Source organism: Papilio machaon, chromosome 19 (genome assembly GCF_912999745.1).
Source record: "Papilio machaon chromosome 19, ilPapMach1.1, whole genome shotgun sequence".
NCBI lineage: Eukaryota > Metazoa > Arthropoda > Insecta > Lepidoptera > Papilionidae > Papilio > Papilio machaon.
Genome location: NC_060004.1, coordinates 7,225,308 through 7,248,972, shown reverse-complemented (window position 1 = coordinate 7,248,972; position 23,665 = coordinate 7,225,308). Strand labels below are relative to the sequence as shown.

At 44.0% G+C, this 23,665-nt stretch overlaps 3 protein-coding genes across 3 annotated transcripts; 1 reads left to right on the top strand and 2 right to left on the bottom strand.

The window, feature by feature from the left end:
- Window positions 1-1,018: 1,018 nt before the first annotated feature.
- On the bottom strand, window positions 1,019-4,648 carry LOC106715618 (kallikrein-14). The gene is made up of 5 exons (XM_014508949.2): window positions 4,565-4,648; window positions 3,414-3,622; window positions 3,111-3,259; window positions 1,394-1,540; window positions 1,019-1,192 (listed from the first exon to the last, which is right to left on the bottom strand). Exons 2-5 carry the CDS (start codon window positions 3,589-3,591, stop codon window positions 1,052-1,054), a joined length of 615 nt encoding a protein of 204 aa, XP_014364435.2. The 5' UTR covers window positions 3,592-3,622; window positions 4,565-4,648; the 3' UTR covers window positions 1,019-1,051.
- Window positions 4,649-12,034: 7,386 nt separating this feature from the next.
- LOC106715576 lies at window positions 12,035-18,665 on the bottom strand. The gene is made up of 10 exons (XM_045682675.1): window positions 18,542-18,665; window positions 15,632-15,860; window positions 15,035-15,158; window positions 14,744-14,764; window positions 13,961-14,070; window positions 13,618-13,669; window positions 13,034-13,242; window positions 12,732-12,880; window positions 12,220-12,360; window positions 12,035-12,088 (listed from the first exon to the last, which is right to left on the bottom strand). The coding sequence occupies exons 2-10, from the start codon at window positions 15,789-15,791 to the stop codon at window positions 12,035-12,037; spliced, it is 1,020 nt and encodes a 339-aa protein (XP_045538631.1). The 5' UTR covers window positions 15,792-15,860; window positions 18,542-18,665.
- A 1,393-nt stretch (window positions 18,666-20,058) lies between these two features.
- On the top strand, window positions 20,059-23,242 carry LOC106715570 (ras-related protein Rab-17). The gene is made up of 4 exons (XM_045682674.1): window positions 20,059-20,456; window positions 21,684-21,811; window positions 22,105-22,894; window positions 23,139-23,242. Exons 1-4 carry the CDS (start codon window positions 20,414-20,416, stop codon window positions 23,240-23,242), a joined length of 1,065 nt encoding a protein of 354 aa, XP_045538630.1. The 5' UTR covers window positions 20,059-20,413.
- Window positions 23,243-23,665: the final 423 nt, after the last annotated feature.

Here is a 23,665-nt window from a genome sequence, read left to right as displayed (position 1 = left end):
AAAAAACCCTACCAAAGACGTTGAAAGAACAATGGCAGCCGCCTATACATCAAAATAGTTGAGGCTAAATGGTAGCGTCTAGAAAAATATCTTTAAACGATCAGAATTAGTTGCGGAGCCAATATCTGAAAGAATTTCGGCCTGAGAAAGCCGCAAATAATAGATATTTTGATATTTAATTTATCGTTTTTTAAGGTTACGTCGTAATGACAGCTAGAGAAAATTCGCAATGAAGGTTGTTATTTAAGTAAATATCTAGTACGTGATTTTATTTTGTATATGAAATCAGATCTGTATCGTTATAAGTCAGCCAGGTGGTGGTTACGAGTAGTTATGTGGCTGATTTTGAAAAAATATAAGAGCAACACTAGCTGTCACGCGGCGTACAGGTACGACTCTTTGCTACGAGCGCCACACGAACTCAACCGAAACACAAGGCGAGGGAGTATTTGTGACGTGTGTGACATTTTAAATGTTGCCATAATCATAAAAGCAAATAGTTACGTAGTGCGGTTTGCAGTCATTTAAAAATGTCTGAAGCCCAAAGAACTATCTTTTTTTCACTAAGTATACATCTATTATAAATAATCAGTATCTATTTGAAAGTAAGTATTGGAATATCATACATAATAATCATTTCTAATTCGTACACTTTGCTAAATATAATTCCAAAAATACGGCATATTTTAAATGGTGGGAACACTTTAATGAGTGATAATCCGATTAGTCAATACACATTCTATAAATTATTATTACATTATAAAAAAAGTGTCAGATAGATGTAGTTAGGGGACGTAATGACGTAAGCGTGGATATTTTTGTGGGTTTTGTTGTGCCGATACACTAGCATTGGTTTTCTCTCTAACGCTACCTATTTAGGTTTTTTTTTGTTTCCGTTTAATGAGGAAAATGCTTTATAAATAAAATACTCCGCGCTTCGGGGTAGACATGGTAGTACGTGAGAGAAAAATAACCGAAGGTACAAAAAAAAAAAAAAAAAAAAAAAAAAAAGATTTTATTTCAACGAAGAAGAAAGGTTTGCCGCGTGCTGTTAGGCATCGTATTGCAGCAGCGGGAAGCCGAGAAGGCGCAGTTGTTCCTGCAGCCAATCAATGTGTAGCTGCAGTTTGCCCAGTAGCACATTGCCGGCTACGCAGTTCCTTCGCGCCACGCCAACAATCTCCATTCCGCCCTGAAGTTAAATCATGCCCTTATATTCTCAATGAATTACCTATACACAATAGATTCACCTCCGGATAGACCTGACTTGAGTCAGCGTTACAGATTGTTATTATTATGACCTAATTATTATTATTGAGCATTAGTAAAAAATTGAATAGGTATTGCTATGCCGCTCCTTGAGATACGTGTTGCTGTTTGTGAATAGTGGTACCTGTCCGTCGGCGGGCGAGTGGCAGAGTATCGCCCCGCCGGGCTTCGCGTGGCAGGCGGCGTCGGCGCTGACACCGCACGCCAGGTCTGGTATGTTGCGAGGCCGCTTTCGGCCCGGGCAGTCGCCATCCGTCACCGACACCGCCGTCTACATCGAAACGGATACAATTCAATGTGTCTGTATATTATTTTTTGGAATTGCTTTTAATGTAAAAGACGACTCATTTTCACACCACAATAATAATAATAAAAAAAAAAAAAATGTGAAAGAAAAAAAAAAAAAAAAAAAATCAAATATCTTAAGAACATAGGTATAGAAGACCAATTGCAAAAACTTCCGCATGAACCGTGTTTCCAGCTGTCTACACATAAACCACTTAAACTTATCCTGCAGCTTCTAACAGGGCACGGCTGTTTTGGCCGGGACCTGTATGAAGTTGTGGGAATAGAGTCGGATCCCGGTTGCCGACATTGCGCGACCGGCGCCGTGGACACGGCCGAGCATACGCTCGCCGTGTGCACGGCCTGGGACGCTGAACGCGCCACACTCACTGGCGCAATAGGACGCGATCTGTCGCTGCCGGCCGTTGTTAGATCGATGTCCGGCAGCGAGCAGAGCTGGGCCGCCGTCGCCTCGTTTGCACGCGAGGTGATGGCGGCCAAGAGAGAAGCCCTGCGGGAACGCGAACGCGCCAGCGAAATGCTGCCGCCCCGCAGGGTCCCAGCGAGGGGCCGCCGACGTACGAGGTACGCTGTGGCCCTACAACCAATTTGAGGTGGCCACGCGCGGCAGGCCGGGGGGCCTGCTGCGCCGAATGTGGCGGATGCCCTCTCTCGTGTGTTCCGAGGGAGGGCATCATATAGGGTGATGGGAAGGGGCGTTACATCCGGCCCCTCCCTACACGTGTCGAGCCCCTACCAAGGGGCTCCCCTAGCCGGGTCGTGGATAAACTAACGTAGATGCCACGGCCCGGTCAGGCGAAGGAGAACACCGCGGGGTTTAGTGGGTATTCCGGTCGCCTTCTGCGGCCGGCGAGTCCCACACGAAACCGTCCCTGCTGCCCCCGCAGCACGGACGGCGAAGTGCGTAAATGCATTCCCCGCGTCAACAAAAAAAAAAAAAAAACTTAAACTTATCCTATCTTACTTAACTTATCTTATCTATCCTTGTAGCACTGAGACCTACTAGTGACTTCCCAAGGAGCCCGCGCCTCTATACAAGCATATATATATGTGTTTTGCTTACTCGCTCGCCAGTGGAAAAGCAATTTTACTCGCTAAGCGATTTACGCTATACAATGTTAGGTTATGCTTTGGCGATGCGATGACGATTAGAAATATCGACGACGCGTGTGTACGAAGCTCTATAACTTGGTATGGCGCAAGTCGCTGAGTGATTATAATCGCGGGGTTTTGAAGATTTGAGTTGCCTTGTGCACCAAGGCTGTTACAACATACAGTCCACACGCTCAACAAAGGCCTTAATTTATTTTATTTCATTTAAATCGAATAACTATGGCCTAAAAATGCTAATTTTTAAATACTATCTTTAATGTGTAAAACATAACTTTATATAAATAAGTGATATTTGTACACATCTCTACTGTGATTATCTAATCGTCCCAGATGATAATCTTATACAAATTAGAAAAATCTGAATGTCTCGTTCGATAACATTGCGACCAGCGGCCATAAGCGGAGACGACGCGGCTATTTACCGTAATTAGTTCCTCGTTGGTGTCAAAGCCAACGACGACGCAGTTCCGCGCTAGCACGCCGCCGCGGCCCACGCACGCCGTCATCGGGCCCCCTTCCCACCGCACCTCTTCCTTCAACAGGAACAGCCCGAAGTCGTTCTCGTGGGTACCTGAAGAGTTATGCGATAGTGGCAGGTACATGGCCGACTCGACGGTGGACATTCAACAATACAAATAATTTTCTTATTTTTACCGAAACAAATAAACACATAACGATCGAACGCTGCAAAATGAAAAAAAAAAAAAAAAACAGTTAGGACTGACCAGAGTTATAATTGGGGTGAATCACTTTCTTGGTGACGGCATAGTGGTGCGCCGGATCGGCAGCTTGGGGCACGCGCGCCCACACGTTTTCACCGCTCACGGTGCGCACGCACGTGCCCGACGTGAGCACCACGCTCGGCGCCACCAGCGCGCCCGCACAGTACAGTCCCGACTCCATGCGGTGGCCCTGGGCCACGTCGCCGCCGATTCTGCAGACATCTCCCAATATGTCTCGTGCAATGCTTAGATCTTATAAGGGATGTCACTAACTTGATTCGAATTCAATGGAAATGAGAAATTATATTTACAAATTTCCCCAACCTTATCATTACCATGGATCATACCATGGATTTATTTTGGAATATTCTTTTTTATGGTACAAAGATGTCTGTTTCTAAGTCTCTGATTAATGTCTCACAAAGGTTATTTTTTGTTTAATCGAAAGATTTTTTTAATCGACCAAGTAGTTTTTGAGTTTATTCAGTACATACATAAATACAAATTTTTCCTTTTAATTATATTACTAGCTGTCGACCGCGACTATGTTTGCGCAGAATAAAAAAATAAAAAAATTATAAGTGGCCTATGTGTTCTTCTAGACTATATTCTACATCTGTGCCAAATTTCATCAACAACCGTTGAGCCGTTCTGGAGATACCTTCAAACAAACATCCATACATCCATCTAAACATTCGCATTTAATAATATTAGTAAGATTGTAATGTATGTAATGAAAATACATTTTTTTCTTCGAAGGTAATTTTTAATGAAATATTCTTCTTTTTGCATATTATTTGTGTTTTGACGTCGCGTCGTGATTTATTTTCTTTTAAATACATTTTATAAAATGACTTACTAATATAATACTTATCGGCAAAAACCTACAAAATCAACTGTTTTATGTTATATCTTCAACACTCAGAACCGCGCCCCTAGAGTTCTACAATCTGATTAGCAAACTGTTTAGTTGACCCACACTTGATGCGGAAATAGTATAAAAAAATGAATAACGGAGTCAAATTAAATTAAGCTTGTAAATGCGCCCAGTCTGATAACCAAGATCAACCGTCTGGTGACCCGATGTCAGACAGAGATGGCACGTGCAACGCCAATGGACGCAATGCCGCATCACAGTCACAGGCGATACTAACCGGTAGAGGCCGACGCACCAGGGGCACTCGTCGTAGAACAGCGAGCAATCTGTTCACGTCAATAAAAAATTAATATGCAATAATGGAAGAGAGGCATTGGAAGTGTAAATATCCTCTTTCTGTGCGTCCCCTCCTCCGCTGAATAAAAGCAACGCATATGCAATTGCGGATGTCTTTGGGCAGCGGTCGCTTCACCATTTCGGCGAATTTTAGTGACGGCTTGCTCGTTTGCCACCTTATAATATAAAAATATAATAATGCTCTTATAACTTCAGTATATAATAGTTAGCAATGTGGCAATGACACGTCCTGCAAAGATCCAGTGTAACAATGCAACATATATCATAGGCGTTCAGTGCACAAGTTAAACATTCTGCCAAGGAGGTGGGTGAGGTGGCATACTGACCAACAAGACATTGGCCTTCTTTTGTAAAGTAAAAAGATAGATGAAGAGAGAATAGAGAATCACGCTGGAGTTACCAACGTGATGTAGTCGTGAGAGTTTTTTAAGAATTAGGGATTTAAATTAAGGGATTTCAACAACGGAATAAAAAGCATTTGGCTGCTGTTGCTGCTGCTGTCATCAATTTATACAATGGGTAGGTATATGTATATACCTATATTGATTGAGACTATTTCACGTGTCATCTCACGATCACGTCTCATTTCGGTGACGTCACCGGACGATCAAACGTGAGTTAAGCCGTTTCTTAATTAATTAATTATGATGTCTCACGAAAGTTTAAACAATTTAATTCTTTGCTGATATTTAATATTAGAGATTTTGTTTTCCCTTTACTAAATCGAAGTCCATTTTAACTTAATAAAGATTATGCATAGAAGTGAGGTCCCCGACTCCCTCAAAGTTATACTTACATATGTACAAAACACAGTCATGACATCTTACTTGATTTTTTAAACTCCGGCATTGGCGTTATCCCTGGACCCGGCGCTGGCGTTACCCCTGGACCGGGCGCTGGCGTTACCCCTGGACCCGGCACTGGCGTTACCCCTGGACCCGGCACTGGCGTTACCCCTGGACCGGGCACTGGCGTTACCCCTGGACCCGGCGCTGGCATTACTCCTGGTCCCGGCGCTGGCGTGGCTTCTGGTCTAGGCGCTACTGTTTCTGACTCTAGTATGCAGCACCATAGATATTCGCCACAATCTCTGTAAAATAATTGAAAAGCTTCTACTTCATTTATTATTAGAGATAGGTATTTTAGTAAAACTTAAGAAGCGCGGTATTTAAAGCACCCGAAACTGACATGCATATTTTTCCTTTAGTAAAGCAATCATCGGTCGTCGTGGGATGACCTATGCCCAACTGTGGACGTCACGTGGCCGAAAAGAAGAAGTCAGCCATCTATTTAGTAAATCAGATGAGAGAGCGATCTATTGTTAGGTTGATACACGAATCGTATATTCATGATTATAAATGTTGTTAACAGGATAGAAGCTGCACAACACAACACAACACAAAACACAAGGCAAAGTTTGTGGAACATAAAAAATAAGAATATAAAATAGCAAGTTTTATTTTTAAAAAATAATACTTAAATATAAAACAACAATTAAATTACCATGTTTTGACATTTATTTGCAACATCATACTTACATCATACATACAGTTTAAAGATAAAAGATACAATCAAATTAAAATGGATTTTTCTTAGATACAGTAAAGACAAAGAAACAGTTGAAAATTTTAGATTTTTGTGACGATTTACATGTAATTAAACGAATGTGCAACAACGAGTGTTTCGCCTCCGTGTTTTGATTAAGGTTTCCATTCGTCTGGGTATTTTTTTTTGTGTATTCTAATAATCCTGCATTAGTAGTAAATGGCACATGTTCTACTAAAATTTCTCTCATATACTGATCATCGTCATGTAAATGTTGTAAATATGTAAAGAAAAGAGAACCTTCAAGTTATAATAAATGATTTTCTTTCCTTGTCAACGGACAGAATGACAGATTTAAATTTATTAATTTTAGACATTGTATAAATACTGTTAATTTTATTATTTGATTTCTAGTTAAAGTAAAAACGTTTAATGTTGTTTCTTTTTGTTATCAGATATGTAAATATTGTAATAAGTAAAATCTTTTTGCTATCAGAAACGCAGATACGTTTTTTAATTGAAGATTATCTTTAAACATATAAAAACACCACATATTTATTCGATAACTCTGCAATGGTACAACATATCATATTGAAATGTAAAACATGTATAGATCAAATTGTAAACTAACACACAGTACTACTATTCATCTTGTTTTTTTTTTAATTTCGCGCGGGCGAAGCTGCGGGCAAAGGCTATAGTATATGAAAAGTAAATATTTATTGATATTCCATTATTGAAAATAAAACAGACAATGCGAGGCAACAACAATATAATAAATAGAATGACTTACGGAATTGGCGACTCGTCCATCCTGCAACAAGAAGTTTACAAGTTATAATAACTCGCGGGTAAGTAAAGCATTTCGTATCTATCTAATGTAGAGGACGTGACCTGCTGTCTGGTTGTGCAGGATGTATTAGTGATACATCAGAGAAGGTAGATTAATTGAGGAGAGGATCAGCTGCACATAAATTAAGCACTGAATTTGTAATTTAGGTGTCGTGAGATCGATCGCCACCAAGTACTAATATGTTTTTCAATTTGCCAATTTAATTTGTATACTCGTACATTTATCCGATATTCTTTCGGTGAAAGAAAAGGTCGCGAGGAAACCTGCACATAACTACCCACTAAATAATTAAAATGTAGGTAAGTAGTGCGTGAGTGCAATATGCACCTGGCCAGCATAGTTGACTAAGTTCTACTCAACCGTGATTCAGGAGCGAATCGAACCGGCCCGGTCCCTATCTACCTACCTTCTAAGTACATATATGAGGTGACGGCTAATATTCATAATTAAAAGATATAATAGTTATGAATAGTTTACCGCTTGAGACAGGTAAAAGAAAAAATTGAAGCATCAAAATATGGAAATTCTAAATTGAGGCCTCACCTGGCCTCCGTATCACCAATATAGGTGGTGCCGGTGGCAATTGTCAAGTTAGCAAAGCACATGTTGTCTTCTACGCAGTAGCCGACGCGCTTGTCCTCCCTCACGCACTGCTTGTACATGTTGTCTGCGAGCAATTACGAATTATTTTGAATTACTTGCGGGCAGACAGAGCAACATTTTAAAAACTGTATTTTAATTGTAATTGTAACGTTATTATAAAATATAAAATTTTGATTTTAAATGAATATTCTGTTAATTCCATTTCTATTTATTTAAGTCACTGGAATGCAGTCAAGTATTATTTTTTATTTTTGTTTTAATCATAAGAATATGATTTACACTTATTTACATATATTTAATTTATTTAGATATCACAAGGTTTTGTAGCTGAAATGATTCATTATATGATTATTAAAGGAAAATGTACTTTTTCCATCGGTTCCTTGAGCGCAGGCCGGCCGCGCCAGCGTCAGCGCCGCCAGAGCTGCCAGAGTCGCCAGTGCGCCGAACCTCGCCAATAGCATTTTGCTATCTCCTCTCCAAACGATATCTGCGAGATGCATTACTATTAACTACCACTACTTAATCTTACTAATATTATAAATGCGGATGTTTAGATAAATGTATGGATGACACCAACCTTACATGGGAGTAATAAACTAAAATGTTATATTCATTTTTTAAATCAATATGCAATTATAGATTAAATAAATATAGTTAAATAATTATAAATTACTTTTTAAAATAATACACGTACAATAAATAACAATAAACATGAAAAATTAAACATTATAAAAAGAACAAATTTTAATCTCTTGTCGCGTCGCCTCGCCTCGCTCGAGGTGGTCACGTCGCTAGTGATCATCATATTCACTCGATTCAATGATATTCCATGTAATAGATGAGGTCGGTCTGATTATTTGAAGCAGACGTGGCAGACTATTCGCATTGTCATATCTCACCTTACCGTCTGGTTACAATGTATCAGTGGTGAGTGGTCGATGCTGCGGGCCCCGGACGAGCGTGCGGTGTCGACCCACCGTCTGCCGTTGCCTGCCGTCGTGGTCCGCTGGCACTAGCTTGCGGCTACGATAGCGAACTGCCCCTAAACCTCCTGTCTCCCACTCTATTGATAGCTTATCTTACAACCGGCGACCTGCGACATCACGATAGCGACACGCGATCGCTTCACTTATTTTTGTGTCTATATTTACAATTATTATTTTTTCCATCGGCAGTTTTATAACTGCTTTTAAATGATATGTAATCTCAACATAATAATAAAGGCGATCTGTCCGCTGTCCGGGACTTGCCGCGGGGAAAACCCTGTTTTAAAGTTATTCCCAATTTACATTTAGTATCATAACGTAATCACTTTACGATATTAATGCTGCCATTTGTTTAACTATACAGTAGGTATACATTTCATATCATGTTGTTTATAAAAACTTAACTGTATATGAGTAAAAGTTTTATTTTGCTATATTCCGAATAGTAGGTAAAAGTGCAATGTGATATAGAATCTTATAAATTTATAAAAACAATATGCAAACCATGACATACGTCCTCCAAACTGCTAAAATAATTAAATTAAAATATTATATAAACATAATCTCAAAGTTTGTGAATATTAGTGCAGTTGTGTAATAATGAAGTATACTCTGGACCAACATGAGATGTAAAATCCATAATCCAGCGTAAGACCAACAAGAAAACATAATAAAAGGTAAAGATTTAAATTCAGAGTACTACTTATTTAATTAATTAAGTAATAGTAGTATGTAAGTATTCATATACGTACTCGTATGTTCAACAGTATATACTGTACTAATGACGACTTGTACACACATTTACTTATTGCCCATTAAACAACCTCTCTCTATGTAATGGTTAGCTGTAAGAGAACTATTTTGGAGTTAAGCTCTCCAGTACAACACTGCATTTCTTATGTAATGTCTCAAAATTATATGTGTATGTACAAAGTTTAAATAAAATAAAATAAAAATAAATACTATTTTAACAGTGGTGGACGCCATTAACAACATATGTCACACAAATGGAGCGGCTTGTCCGGTGCAAGACCACAACTATACAGCAGACAGACGATAAGTGGAAGCAATTCCGCGTCTCGTCCGATTTGTGTGCGTGCCGGAGGTCTAATTTTAATCTCTTTTTCCTTCATTTACTTTAACAAGAGGAATGTATCGGAAGAGGCAGTGGTGACGCATAGAGGGTGGAAATACCCCATATTTGTTGGTCCCCACCTCCGTCCACTAAAGATGTCTATGGGCAGCGATCGGTTCACTATTTCGGTGTATTCATGTGGCCGCTCACTCGGTTGCCAAAATATGATATAAAAATTGTTACTAATTAATTGTACTCCCGGCTACAGATTCTTAATTTTCTTTCTTGGTAGAAGTAAAACTTATTCTTAGTAGCAATGTTGTATTTAATTTTCTGGATTTCAGGAAACAGTTTATAAAAACAGAAGAAACCCTGAAAAATGATTTTAGAACAAAGTCTGCGATGTAATTTGTAATTCATAAGTCGGAAGGGAACCCTTTATTTTTTTTGTGGAGGTTGTATGTTTTAGTCTTCTTTATATCCTAGGTATAGTTTAAATAGTAGTTGATAAAATAAAAGGAAGAAGTAACAGTTGTACATTTAGTATCAACTAGAAGAAAAGAGGTCCTCTTTTCTTTACATACACACAAGACAAGAGATAGGATGGTTATGTGTATGCATGCATTTGCAAAATAATTTAAACGCACAATGTCTTTCCTCATACCTACAAAACAAAAACACAAGATAATTTTTATTTATTTTTAATATTAAGTAGGTACTTCATGCAATAATCTCGATCGGACGAAGCCGCACGGAAACAGCCAGCAGGAGCTCGTAATGCGCAAGTCTATATATAATCTATAGCTAAATACAAATCACAACATTACTAATACGATAGATACTAAATCAAATTTTGTGAAAGTTTTGTTGGGTTTGGCGTCAAATCGCGTATTGCAAAGTAAAGTGGGGTACGAGATGCGAGGCGCGGCTAGAGCGCGTACTGCCAGGCGGGCACGCCCAGCCGCCGCAGCTGCAGTTGCGACTAGAGCGCGTACTGCCAGGCGGGCACGCCCAGCCGCCGCAGCTGCAGTTGCGACTAGAGCGCGTACTGCCAGGCGGGCACGCCCAGCCGCCGCAGCTGCAGTTGCGACTAGAGCGCGTACTGCCAGGCGGGCACGCCCAGCCGCCGCAGCTGCAGTTGCGACTAGAGCGCGTACTGCCAGGCGGGCACGCCCAGCCGCCGCAGCTGCAGTTGCGACTAGAGCGCGTACTGCCAGGCGGGCACGCCCAGCCGCCGCAGCTGCAGTTGCGACTAGAGCGCGTACTGCCAGGCGGGCACGCCCAGCCGCCGCAGCTGCAGTTGCGACTAGAGCGCGTACTGCCAGGCGGGCACGCCCAGCCGCCGCAGCTGCAGTTGCGACTAGAGCGCGTACTGCCAGGCGGGCACGCCCAGCCGCCGCAGCTGCAGTTGCGACTAGAGCGCGTACTGCCAGGCGGGCACGCCCAGCCGCCGCAGCTGCAGTTGCGACTAGAGCGCGTACTGCCAGGCGGGCACGCCCAGCCGCCGCAGCTGCAGTTGCGACTAGAGCGCGTACTGCCAGGCGGGCACGCCCAGCCGCCGCAGCTGCAGTTGCGACTAGAGCGCGTACTGCCAGGCGGGCACGCCCAGCCGCCGCAGCTGCAGTTGCGACTAGAGCGCGTACTGCCAGGCGGGCACGCCCAGCCGCCGCAGCTGCAGTTGCGACTAGAGCGCGTACTGCCAGGCGGGCACGCCCAGCCGCCGCAGCTGCAGTTGCGACTAGAGCGCGTACTGCCAGGCGGGCACGCCCAGCCGCCGCAGCTGCAGTTGCGACTAGAGCGCGTACTGCCAGGCGGGCACGCCCAGCCGCCGCAGCTGCAGTTGCGACTAGAGCGCGTACTGCCAGGCGGGCACGCCCAGCCGCCGCAGCTGCAGTTGCGACTAGAGCGCGTACTGCCAGGCGGGCACGCCCAGCCGCCGCAGCTGCAGTTGCGACTAGAGCGCGTACTGCCAGGCGGGCACGCCCAGCCGCCGCAGCTGCAGTTGCGACTAGAGCGCGTACTGCCAGGCGGGCACGCCCAGCCGCCGCAGCTGCAGTTGCGACTAGAGCGCGTACTGCCAGGCGGGCACGCCCAGCCGCCGCAGCTGCAGTTGCGACTAGAGCGCGTACTGCCAGGCGGGCACGCCCAGCCGCCGCAGCTGCAGTTGCAGCCAGTCCGCATGCGGCTGCAGCTTGCCGAGGTGTGCGGCGCCCGTCCGACACTGGCGCCGCACCACACCGGCCAGCGCCAGCCCGCCCTGAAACATTGGATATTTTTATAAAATAAGGAACATTGAGGCATTTTGCCGGATCCGTATTAATTGTATCACTCGGGGCCATTTGGGAGTAATAAAGGTAACGCATCTGGAATTGCAGATGTCTATGGACAACGGTCGCATCGCATTTTAGGCGTATTCAGGTGGCCGCTTGCTTGTTTGCCACCTTATGAAATAAAAAAAAAACGTAAAGACAAAAGAGGTGAGAAGTAATGTATAGGGGACGGGGGCGCACCTGGGCGTCGCCAGTGGGGCAGAGCACGGGCGCGCCGGGCGATACGTCGCAGGGCGCGGGCACGGCGGGCATGGCGCACACCAGGTCCGGTATGGAGCGGTTGCGCGGCGGACAGTCTCCGTCTCGCAAGGACATCGGCGTCTGCGAGTCGATACATTTATTATAGTCGACATTCTTAATTTTGTCTCGTTGCAGTCATCGGCATCCTGGACATCTAAAATTGTATTAAATTTTCTAAATTTGAAACCAGGATCTACCGAGATAAAACCGGTTCTATACTTATAAATATACTAGCTGTCACCCGCGAATCTATTCGCGCGAAATTAAAAAAATAACTTAATAAGTAGCCTTTGTGTTCTTCCAGACTTATGACTATGATCCGTTGAGCCGTTCTGGAGATACATTCAAACAAACATCGATCCATCTAAACGTTTGCATTTATAATATTAGAGAGATTTTTAGATTAAAATAAGAATATATTATAATGAAAAGTAGTATATGTGTGCACTCACCAGTACGACCTGCTCGTGGACTCCGAAGCCGACGGCGCGGCAGCCGGCGGCGGGCGGCGGCGAAAAGCTCACGCATGCACTAAAGGGACTCGTTGCGAACTCGACTGAATCCTTTAAAATCATTAGGCCGAAGTCGTTTTTGCTGTTACCTAAAGTTTTAAGTCAATATAAAAATCCACCATTTCTTCAGCTGCAAACGAGAAGGAAAGCATCGCGAGCAAGGCGAGATCTTTATTTTTATTGGAGTTATTTTCGACACTCATAGAGATGTTGAGCCGCGCTCAGTCGCAGGTTAAGCTCACCGGAGTTGTAACCTTCGTGCCGCAGCTTGTCAGTGACGGCGTAATTGCGTGAGGGTGCGGCGGAGGCCGGCACGCGCGCCCACACGCTCTCCTGCGCGACAGTGGTGACGCACCCGGCGCTTGTGAGTACCGCGCGGGGGCTGACCAGCGCGCCGCCACAGTATAGGCCGGACTCGGTGCGGTGGCCTCGGTTCACGTCGCCGCCCGGCCTGTAACACACCTCGCATTGTGGCTAGTTAGCCTGTATGTTGGTCTCCCCGACCGATCGTACAGGTCTTTAAGTCGTTTGTGAGAGGAGCCCCCCCCCGTGGGCGACAACGCAGGCGGGGTCACGGAAGTAAGCTCACGCGTTCCCGTGGCCCCGCCATAATGCGTCGGAGGGCAGTCAGGTTTTAGTGGGTATTCCGGTCGCCTTCTGCGGCCGGCGAGTCCCACACTCCCTACGCCATTGCACAGCCCGGCGTAGGGGTGCGTAAATGCATTTCCTGACGTTAAAAAAAAAAAAAAAAAACAAAAAAAAAAAAAAAAAAAGGTCTTTAAGTCGTTGGTGAAGCGCACGAGGTCAGCGACGAGTCTAAACGAACCTGTAGAGGGCGACGCACCACGGACAGTCGTCGGAAGCTCGCATGCAGTTCCCTGTGACAAAACAAACACGGAAATGTGGTAACACCAAACCGCGCCGATCCGCGTAAATGGATACAGGAGGCAATATTGGTCCACATTATAAAGTTCAAGAAACTATTACCTTCGCAGAGGCGAAGGTGATAGTTGGCTGGCGTCGCATCTATAGCATATCAAACTCTACTTTCCCTTCGCAATAAACAAATTATTTTACGCAAATTTGGAATCAAAGAACATTTCTTGAACGCGGCGAATAAACATGCGAAGTCGCCTGACGTCGGCTGAAAGCGAGGGCGCACAGCTTACCCGTGCTCTCAGGCGGCGTGCTGCTGGTGGCGGCATCGGGCGGTGCGGAAGACGCGAGCGCGGCCAGGCCAGAGTCATCAGTGCAGCACCAGTTGTCGCGGCCGCAAGCCCTAAACAAGTAACTAACATAACACGACCGCGTAAACAACTCGATATTTTGGTCAAACTTACAGTTTTTAAATCCCATGCTTTATTGATGTGTTGTCGTCAGTTTATGTCCTCACCGAGAGACTCGGAGCCTTCCCAAGTAAGGCTGACTTGACTTCAGTCAATTGAGCTGACTCAGTACGGGTTGGTTGACTTCACACACATTTGACAGAACCAATTACCAAGAAGTGCAATCAAGCGCCATTCTATTCGCTACCGAATTCGTGCTACCAAAATCACCTCAACTTTACGCCTATGCAATGTTCGACATTTTTTTTCTAAATAAATTATATAACATAGCTTATTATCTTACATTTAATCTATTTGTCAAAAGTAAAATAATACAAAAACAAATCTGTTTATAACTGTAAATATATATTACTAGCTGTCGCCCGCGACTTCGTCCGCGCGGAGTTAAAAAATAAAAATATAAGTAACCTATGTGTTCTTCCAGACTATGTTCTACATCTTTAGCAAATTTCATCAAGATCCGTTCAGACGTTCCGAAGATACCTTCTAACAAACATCCATCAATCTAAACATTCGCATTTATAATATTAGTAAGATAAGTGATTTAATAAGCGTTGCTTTTTGATATGTGTGTTTGTGTATTGATAGTTTAAACAATGAGTATACTTAATTGGAGGCGCTCCGTCCCTGAAACAAGGAAAGAATATTTTTTTTAATTTGTAAAACATCTTAGCCATAAAAAAATAAATAACCTGTTGCTACGATCACATTACATTGCATATGTATACCGCACGTGGGTGCGACGTGCGACATGCGACTTGCGACGTGCGACATGCGACTTGCATAACAATAGGTCTTTACGTATACTCAAGTATATTATTGTAAAGTTTTTACACAAAACAGTTTACTGTAAACTGAAAATGTGTGCAGTAATGTCTAATACAAGGTGCCGCATACCTGACGTCGTATTTGAAAATGTTTCCGCCGTATGCCAGGGACTGGTTTTTGTAGCACTGCGTGAAGTGCACGCACACGCCCACCCTGCGGTCCCGCTCCCGAAAGCACGGCTTGTATTCATTTCCTGCGAATTAACACACAACTCACAACGCCGTGTCCACACCGCCGTCCACGTGCCGCGCGTAACCGGCGGCGTGTGGCCATGCCGCCATGCCGCCATGCCGCCATGCCACATGCTGCGACATCGTCGACCGACAATGAAGAAAACGAAACATTTTGAAACGTATTCGCTATCTGAGAATATAGCACATATTATATATTATAATATTTTACATTGATTCTTCGTATACTTTCTATTAGAGCAAGGCACAGAAAGGACACAGTGTGCAGCGGATGTGGTCGGCTCGCTGAGCGAAGGCCCGTGTGCCGGCGGCGACGCAGTGGCTTGTCGGCTCTGTGGGGTTCCCCTCCGCTTCATCTAGCATCTCACCAGACTCGACTATACAGCTATACATAATATGCAATTCCTTGGGTCGATGTCTATTATTGAATAAAACAATATGTTCTCCGATTACTTATACTCAAAAAAAAATATACCCATCGGGCTGAGGTTTTCGTCGTCTGCCACAAGAGAGCGCGCCGAGGCCGGGCAAATCAGCACCAGCAGTGACACCGCCAACGCCCAACGCGCCACCCGCGCCTTCTCGCGCCTGCCGCGACCAACCGGCGCCTTGCCATCCATGGATGCTTCACGCATTCTTTGCACAAACAGTGCACTCTCGTTAACACCGCCTTAAAACATCATCTAAACCAACTATGCTGGTATCTGGAAACAAAAAAAAATTAAGTCTGCCGAAACTGTCACAAAATCTTGTAAGGGTAGACGAGTCACTGGACATTCGACGCACAACCGTTTCCGTCAACCGCCCCGGTGGCCCACGCCCACGCCCACGCCCACGCCCGCAATGTGCTACGCTCACTTATACATATAGCTTGCTAGCTTGTCTATTTAGGACAAATGTGATAATCGAAATTAGTCTCCCTTCTATTGACAGTTTAATATGAAAACTGATAACAACTAGTGAGAAAGCGTAGGAGCAGAAAACCATCAAAATAATTAATTCATTATATTATGACATTAAATCGCGGTCCTCCTTGTCGAACCTTAAGGTTCGTATATCGTATATATGTGATAGTGCCCGTAATAAGAACATCTGTTGCATGAATGTTGCATGCGGCTCGACAGGTGGAGTCACACAACAGGAAGAGGAAGTTGAAGTTTTTCCGCGTTTTGTTTGATGTGTGTGAATTTATTGCTAGGGCAATGACGTTATAAGCAAAATAAATTATTATTCTCAATTAATGAAGCTTTGCCTATCTATGTATCTATATATATAAAAGAAAGTCGTGTTAGTTATTTTAACTATACACACACTATTTATAACTCAAGAACGGCTGAATCGATTTGACTGAAAATTGGTGGGCAGGTAGCTTAGAACCAGGAAACGGATATAGGATAATTTTTACCCCGTTTTCTATTTTTTATTCCGCGCGGACGGAGTCGCGGGTAAAAGCTAGTAATGAATAAAAGAGAGTATGAAGAAAATTGTTTCATTTTCCGAATGCGAACTGACAACCGAGTTCGAATCTCACTCGTCATAACTTTTTTAATCACTGATGCATTTTTTTAGTAACGTAAAATAAAATGTAAGAAAAATAAAGATTCATTAAAGATTCTTTAAAGTAACAATGTAATAAGCGCCATCTGTTGAATGAAATAATAAAACTAAATAAGAGCATTAAATTTAAATCAAGCCATGTATACATAAGTATTATTTTATTCATATCAAATATGTCAACTAACATGTTATATTCTAACCAAATTATGTATTTCAGGTCTCAATTTCTTTTTACGTTGATATTAGGACATCTATAGGTACTTTTATTACACTAAAAATTATGTTGAAATGTGGTTTTGACTATTTTCCAACAGATGGCGCTACTTTGATAGATGGAAACTGTTGCAATAGTCCTGACAATGACAATGTATATAAATAAAACTACATAAGCATTATGTTTGAGTCTCTTTGGTCAAAGTCATGACTTTGAGTATATATGTACTTGTAATATATACACAATGGTTGAGGTTGAGTATATAGTCATAAGGTTATAAGGTTCATAACTAACAACAGATCTACTCACCGTTTGATAAACGAAAATATGAAATAACTGTATTGAGGGTAGATTATTTATTTGCCCGACATTTACGTAATCCTGGTGACGTGTGCTCTGACGTCACACGGAGTCACACGGCGCTACGCGGCGATCAGTGGCGACCACAACGCGCACTCGCTGCGCCACCGCAACCGCGACTGCAGATTTATTTATCTTATAATTGCGATAGTGACCTATAACGATAACTCGCGGCACAAGTTCAACAACTAGTCGAGCAGACGACGACTTCTCTGCCTCGCCTTCGACTCAGTCGAGATTTGTTTGATGCGTCACAGTCACAGCTGTCAGCCGTGCGGTGCGGGTGATCATCGCGCTTCGTGATCTCATCGCGGTCCCTCGACATTAAAGCCTCTCAACGAAAACCGGTTAGGCACCAGAGCGTTATTCACATTTGGCGGTGTCCATCAGTTTTTTTATACATTCGAGTGAAGCGCAATGCACTATATATATATATATATATATATACTAGCTGTCGCCCGCGACTCCGTCCGCGCGCAGTTAAAAAACAAAATGGGGGGGGGGTATTAAAAATAGATGTCCGATTCTCATACCTACTCAATATGCTCACCAAATTTCATGAGAATCGGTCAAGCCGTTTCCGAAGAGTTTAACCACAAACACCGCGACACGTAAATTTTATATATTAGATATCATAAATATAAAATTTCCATGTCACAATGTCGTACTTTTTAGCAAAAGTTAGCAAATGAGCAAGCGGTCATTTGATTTGCCAAACTAGCGAAGCCACCGATGACATATGTCCCCTCTTCTTCTGCCAAATCCACTTACCTTTCACATCCTTTCCTTGTAAGAAAAGGGTGGGAAGGTGAAGAGGACTAACATTAAGCCTCCGACACTACACTCATCAGACGAAAGGAGGAATTATTTCTACTTCATGCCTGTCAGTTCTGTTATAGAAATCGGTGCTAAAGAAAGTACTAGTATAAGCGCTGAGAGATAAAAAAAAATTCAGTCTCATTTTCTATCTGATCTGCTGTTTCGCCCGATCTCAATAAAATGTTCTCTGAAGTTCTCTGATTTCTTGTAACCACGACATGGAGCTTTGTTAAAAGTACCGAAAAAAAAGTAATAATGATGCTTTTCTATTGTATTAACTTAGGAGTAGATCTGTTCTCTTTTTAACGCGGGGCGTACACAAGCCGTAATGATGGTAAGTTTTGTTTGAACGTAACGTAATAATTTTAACAAGCTAAGTGTTTTCGAAAGAATGTTAATGTAGTATATAACTTCTGCTCGTAGTATATAACTTACAATGTACGGGAACAGCACTACAGCCAGCCCAGCGACCTGCCTCCTACGTCCTGCGCGCTCTTGTTGCTCTACTTACAGCTACAACTACTTGTGGTGCGGACATGTACCTTCTATTAATTTATTGGAAATTTATGACAAAACAATATACCAACCTTAGTCATCATATTGACGCATTACAACTAAATATATACAACTAAAGCGATAATATGAGGACAATCATACTAAATATTTTCCTTGGTACCCAGACATGGTGTTTGTAAAAAGCCACAGTTCACAGCATAATTGTAAATAAATATATAGATCCATCCTTTACCACCCTTAAGTCGCTGTAACCGACATAAGCTACGCTCTCCACAGCGAGCTCGGGGACAATGTCAGTGAATGCAGCTGTCTGCAAGCCAGGCTTCTTTAGTCTGTACTAAAGAAGCCTTGCTATAACAGAGGCGGAGGAAGGCGTGGGCGGTGTGCGCTGTGGGCTGTGGGTGATCGCCACCGGCCTCGTGCTCTGAGGAGCCTCGCGCCTTGGAGTTATACCCATAAAAGAATTGATCCAAAAATAAAGAAAGAGAAATTTACATTTTCAATATGAGTAAAAATTTATGTTATGATAATATCCGTAACTTTTGATTTAAATCTAAATATGTTGTTTTAACTCCCGTAATGATTGAGACAAAGGCATCAAATGTTATGTGAAGTGAACTACAATATGTTGTTAATGTTAACTAAACCCAATATTGTTTAATTCGTTTGATATACGCACAGATAAAATTGTAACATTGATTTGAGTTCTGTTGGGACGTAACTGGGTTCTAGTTTATAATTTCGTAGTAAAATTACCACTAAACTGTAAACATTGTTGGATAGCGATAAGTTTTCTTCAATCACCCTAATTACGATGACCTAGGGGTCCAAAGGCACAGAGCTGTCGAAAATCAATTAAATGATACCAAAAATAAATTAAAATGAATAAGTTCGGGGCCTTGCGGAAGACAAGTCGCCCAAATCAAATTTTGCTCTTTCTCCGCCAGTGCCTGCTAAAATAACACCATTGTAAGCGCAATATTTTCCATGCTTACTACTTTAATGGTCTCACTTAATTTTATCCTTACTATTACTCGTTTCAATTAAAAGTAAGTCTAAAATAAGTAAACAGAAGCACGTCAAATATCATCTGGACTTTTGATTTTTTAGTTATTTTGTAAAAATTGTGATTTGAAGTGAAGTGATATTGCAAAATAAGCGTTACTAATTTATTTTATATTTCAAGCTAAAACTTCGAATTTTTGGAAAGGAAGGGTTCTTTTTAAGGATATTGCCACAACGAATGAAATTTAAGTTTGACACAGTTAACGTTAATAAGCTATTTAAATATATCTAATGTATTTAAACTTAAACAGCAGAATACAGGCATGAATGTACATTTTATAACGTAAATGACAACACTGAGGACATTCTAATCTGTATCATGTACAACTTATGTACGTCACTGTCATATGTCAAATATGTCTTCTATTTCAAGTATCAAGTTTAACATAACAGAAAAAATTAAAACCATTACTAAAATTATTAGAATGACTAGACTTTACTTACTATAATACTCTTTGATTAGTACTAAATAAGAGAAAATATTTTAACAAAAACAGATTCCATACCAGTACCTATAAAGCGAATTAAATGCTGTTTAAATGAAATAAAACTTGTTTGTCCGTCTCTAGTTGGTCTCTAGCGAAGAATGAAAGTGCACGTTAGATTATTTAATATTTTGAACTATTCGTCGAAGAACATTTGTAAAAATCCCAGTTATACTTAGTGAATGGAAAATTTTATAAAGTGAATTTAAACGTTTCCATAGAACATAAGGTAAAGATTAAAATGAAAGTGATAGAAGCCAAAATAGTGGTGTTAGGCTCACAAGGTATGCATTACGAAATTAACTACATACGTGATTGTATTTGTTACGACATGACTACTCGATTACGAAGCTATCAGGAAATGGGCAAATAAATACTCAGATACATACACAATATTACTGTTACTTCTCACTCAGTTTGCTAGAACTTCATAAAATAAAGTTATATATATAATATGAATTTCTCTTTATTGAATTTAACAATGGTAGAGTCTGCAGTAGCATGACACTGCTGCATGATTGTCTCCTGCTTGCTTAAAAGGTGTAGGACATCTGCAACCACACAGCCGATAGGCATCAAGTGAAAGATTTCACATAATTCACCTGATAAGTGTGATGCTGGAGGCAGAATTTTTGATATCTTTCCTTTTCTAAGAAAAGAATAGATGGGAACGGAGAGTGGATTTGGCAAATGAAAGGACATACAAGAGTAGGTTTTTTCCCTATGTCCCTACTTCAGCCCATTAAAGCTGGGCAACATATCTAAAACATTTTAACTTGCTGCAGATGTCTACGGGCAGCAGTCACTTCCAACTTTTGGTAAAATTAGCAGAATGTTGAAAATAATCATACTATGCATTAATTAGAAAGTTAAGATTATAATGACATAAATACTAAATACTTAGTTATTTTACAATAAGCTTTCCTGCAGCCTGACAATTTCTTTGCGGACAGGATTATGGGAATATTGTTGTTAGCTATATGATTAGATTTCTGGGCAAGGTAAACATTGCAATTTATCTTCTTGGAGCTACTGGAGTAAAAAATTACTAGATCTCTGAAATGGTTTAGATGGAGGCTTATGACCCAATGTATTTCCACATTTTTTTTATAAGGTGACAAAAGAGCAAATAATAATCTAAATTCACTGAAATGACGAAGCAACCGTTGGCCATAGACATCCACAATTGCAGATGTGTTGCCTACCTTTAATCGATGGAGGATAGACGTAGAGCGTTACAAAGAGAATATTTCCTTTTCCTATGTTCCAATTCCCCTCCTCCATCAAATTCCCTCATCACACGAAACGCGGAGTCACTTACAATTGACGCCTATCTTCTGTGTGGTCGTGGTATTGAACCGAGCGAGCCGGTCTATTCATGCAGCAGATGTTGTTACTGTCATCTACTACTGTTAAACCAAGGCGGCCTAGCAGTGTCGCACTTCCGTCGCAACACTGCTAGGCCGCCTCGCCTCTGCACCCGGTGTGACTCCTCCGCTCGCCGCTTGCAGGCGTGGGCAAGACGAGCCTGGTGGTGCGCTACATCGGCAAAATGTTCTCGCGACACATCTCGCCCACCATCGGCGCCTCCTTCTTCACCTGCAACATCAACCTGGCCGAGGCGCGGGTCAAGCTGCAGGTAACGCACGCCGTGCTCGCGGGGAAAACATATTTAACATTATTTAATGATCTCAAATATTTCTATTACAAAAAACTGGTTAAAGTGCACCACAATTCAGAATATTGAAATTATACCAAATCTCTCGCCGTGACTCACGAGAATTATAACTTAAGACCGTATTCGGCTTTTTCGTTGTTGTTCTCGTAGTGTTAAAATAAATAAGGAAGGAGACCGAAAAGTCTTTGTCTATTCCGCGGTGGTGGGACACGACGCGGGTACGACGAGGGCATGACGCGACGCTCGGCCGGCAGGTGTGGGACACGGCGGGCCAGGAGCGGTTCCGCAGCATGGCGCCCATGTACTACCGCAACGCGAACGCGGCGCTGCTCGTGTTCGACATCACCTGCCGCGCGAGCTTCGCCGCCGTCAAGAGCTGGGTGAAGGAGCTGCAGAGCAACGCGCCCGGACCTCTCGTGCTGGCGCTCGTCGGCAACAAGGCGGACCTGGCGGCCGCGCGCGCCGTGCCCGCCACAGACGCCGCGCGCTACGCCGCCGCCCTCGGCGCGCCCTACACCGAGACCTCGGCGCTGCACGACCAGGTACTCCACACCCCCCTCCGCCACCCTCGGCGCGCCCTACACCGAGACCTCGGCGCTGCACGACCAGGTACTCCACACCCCCCTCCGCCGCCCTCGGCGCGCCCTACACCGAGACCTCGGCGCTGCACGACCAGGTACTCCACACCCCCCTCCGCCGCCCTCGGCGCGCCCTACACCGAGACCTCGGCGCTGCACGACCAGGTACTCCACACCCCCCTCCGCCGCCCTCGGCGCGCCCTACACCGAGACCTCGGCGCTGCACGACCAGGTACTCCACACCCCCCTCCGCCGCCCTCGGCGCGCCCTACACCGAGACCTCGGCGCTGCACGACCAGGTACTCCACACCCCCCTCCGCCACCCTCGCCCTCCCCCTCTTCTCTGTACACGGCGTCTGCTTCTGCTCGCAGGGCATCGACCACGTCTTCGTGAGCACGGCGCGCGCGCTGCTGGAGGCCGCGACGACAACCCCCGCCGCGCCCCAACACCCCCACACCCCCACAGGTACGCCAGTGATACAAGTCGACTCATTGACAATTCACAGGAGAGTAGGAGATAGTTCGCAGTGGTTCAGTCTGCGCCAGCTCTCTCATACCCGTCGATGAAGCACGACATTAACTGTTCATTTCATCAAACAAAAATATACAATACGATACTCGATGGCCGTGAATTGCGAGCAGTACCGTCTTTTTGCTTTCTTTCTGTCGATATGTGTACTTACCGACCTGGTGTGTTGGGGGTGCGGCAGAAGCGACGGGTGCGGGGGGTGCGGCGGACGGGGGGCGCGTGGAGCTGCCGGCGTGGAGTCTGCACACGCCGCGCGCCGACACGCCGCGCCCACTCTGCTGCTAGCAGCCGCACGCCGCACGCCGCACGCCGCACGCCGCACGCCGCACGCCGCACGCTGCACGCCGCACGCCGCACGCCGCACGCCGCACGCCGCACGCTGCACGCCGCACGCCGCACGCTGCACGCCGCACGCCGCACGCTGCACGCCGCACGCTGCACGCCGCACGCCGCACGCCGCACGCCGCACGCCGCACGCCGCACGCTGCACGCCGCACGCCGCACGCTGCACGCCGCACGCCGCACGCTGCACGCCGCACGCTGCACGCCGCACGCCGCACGCTGCACGCCGCACGCTGCACGCCGCACGCTGCACGCCGCACGCCGCACGCTGCACGCCGCACGCCGCACTCCGACACTCACGATGTGATTATATGACAAGGAAAGTGTTGCCATTCGACACTCGTACGCAGTTTTTCTCCATATAAT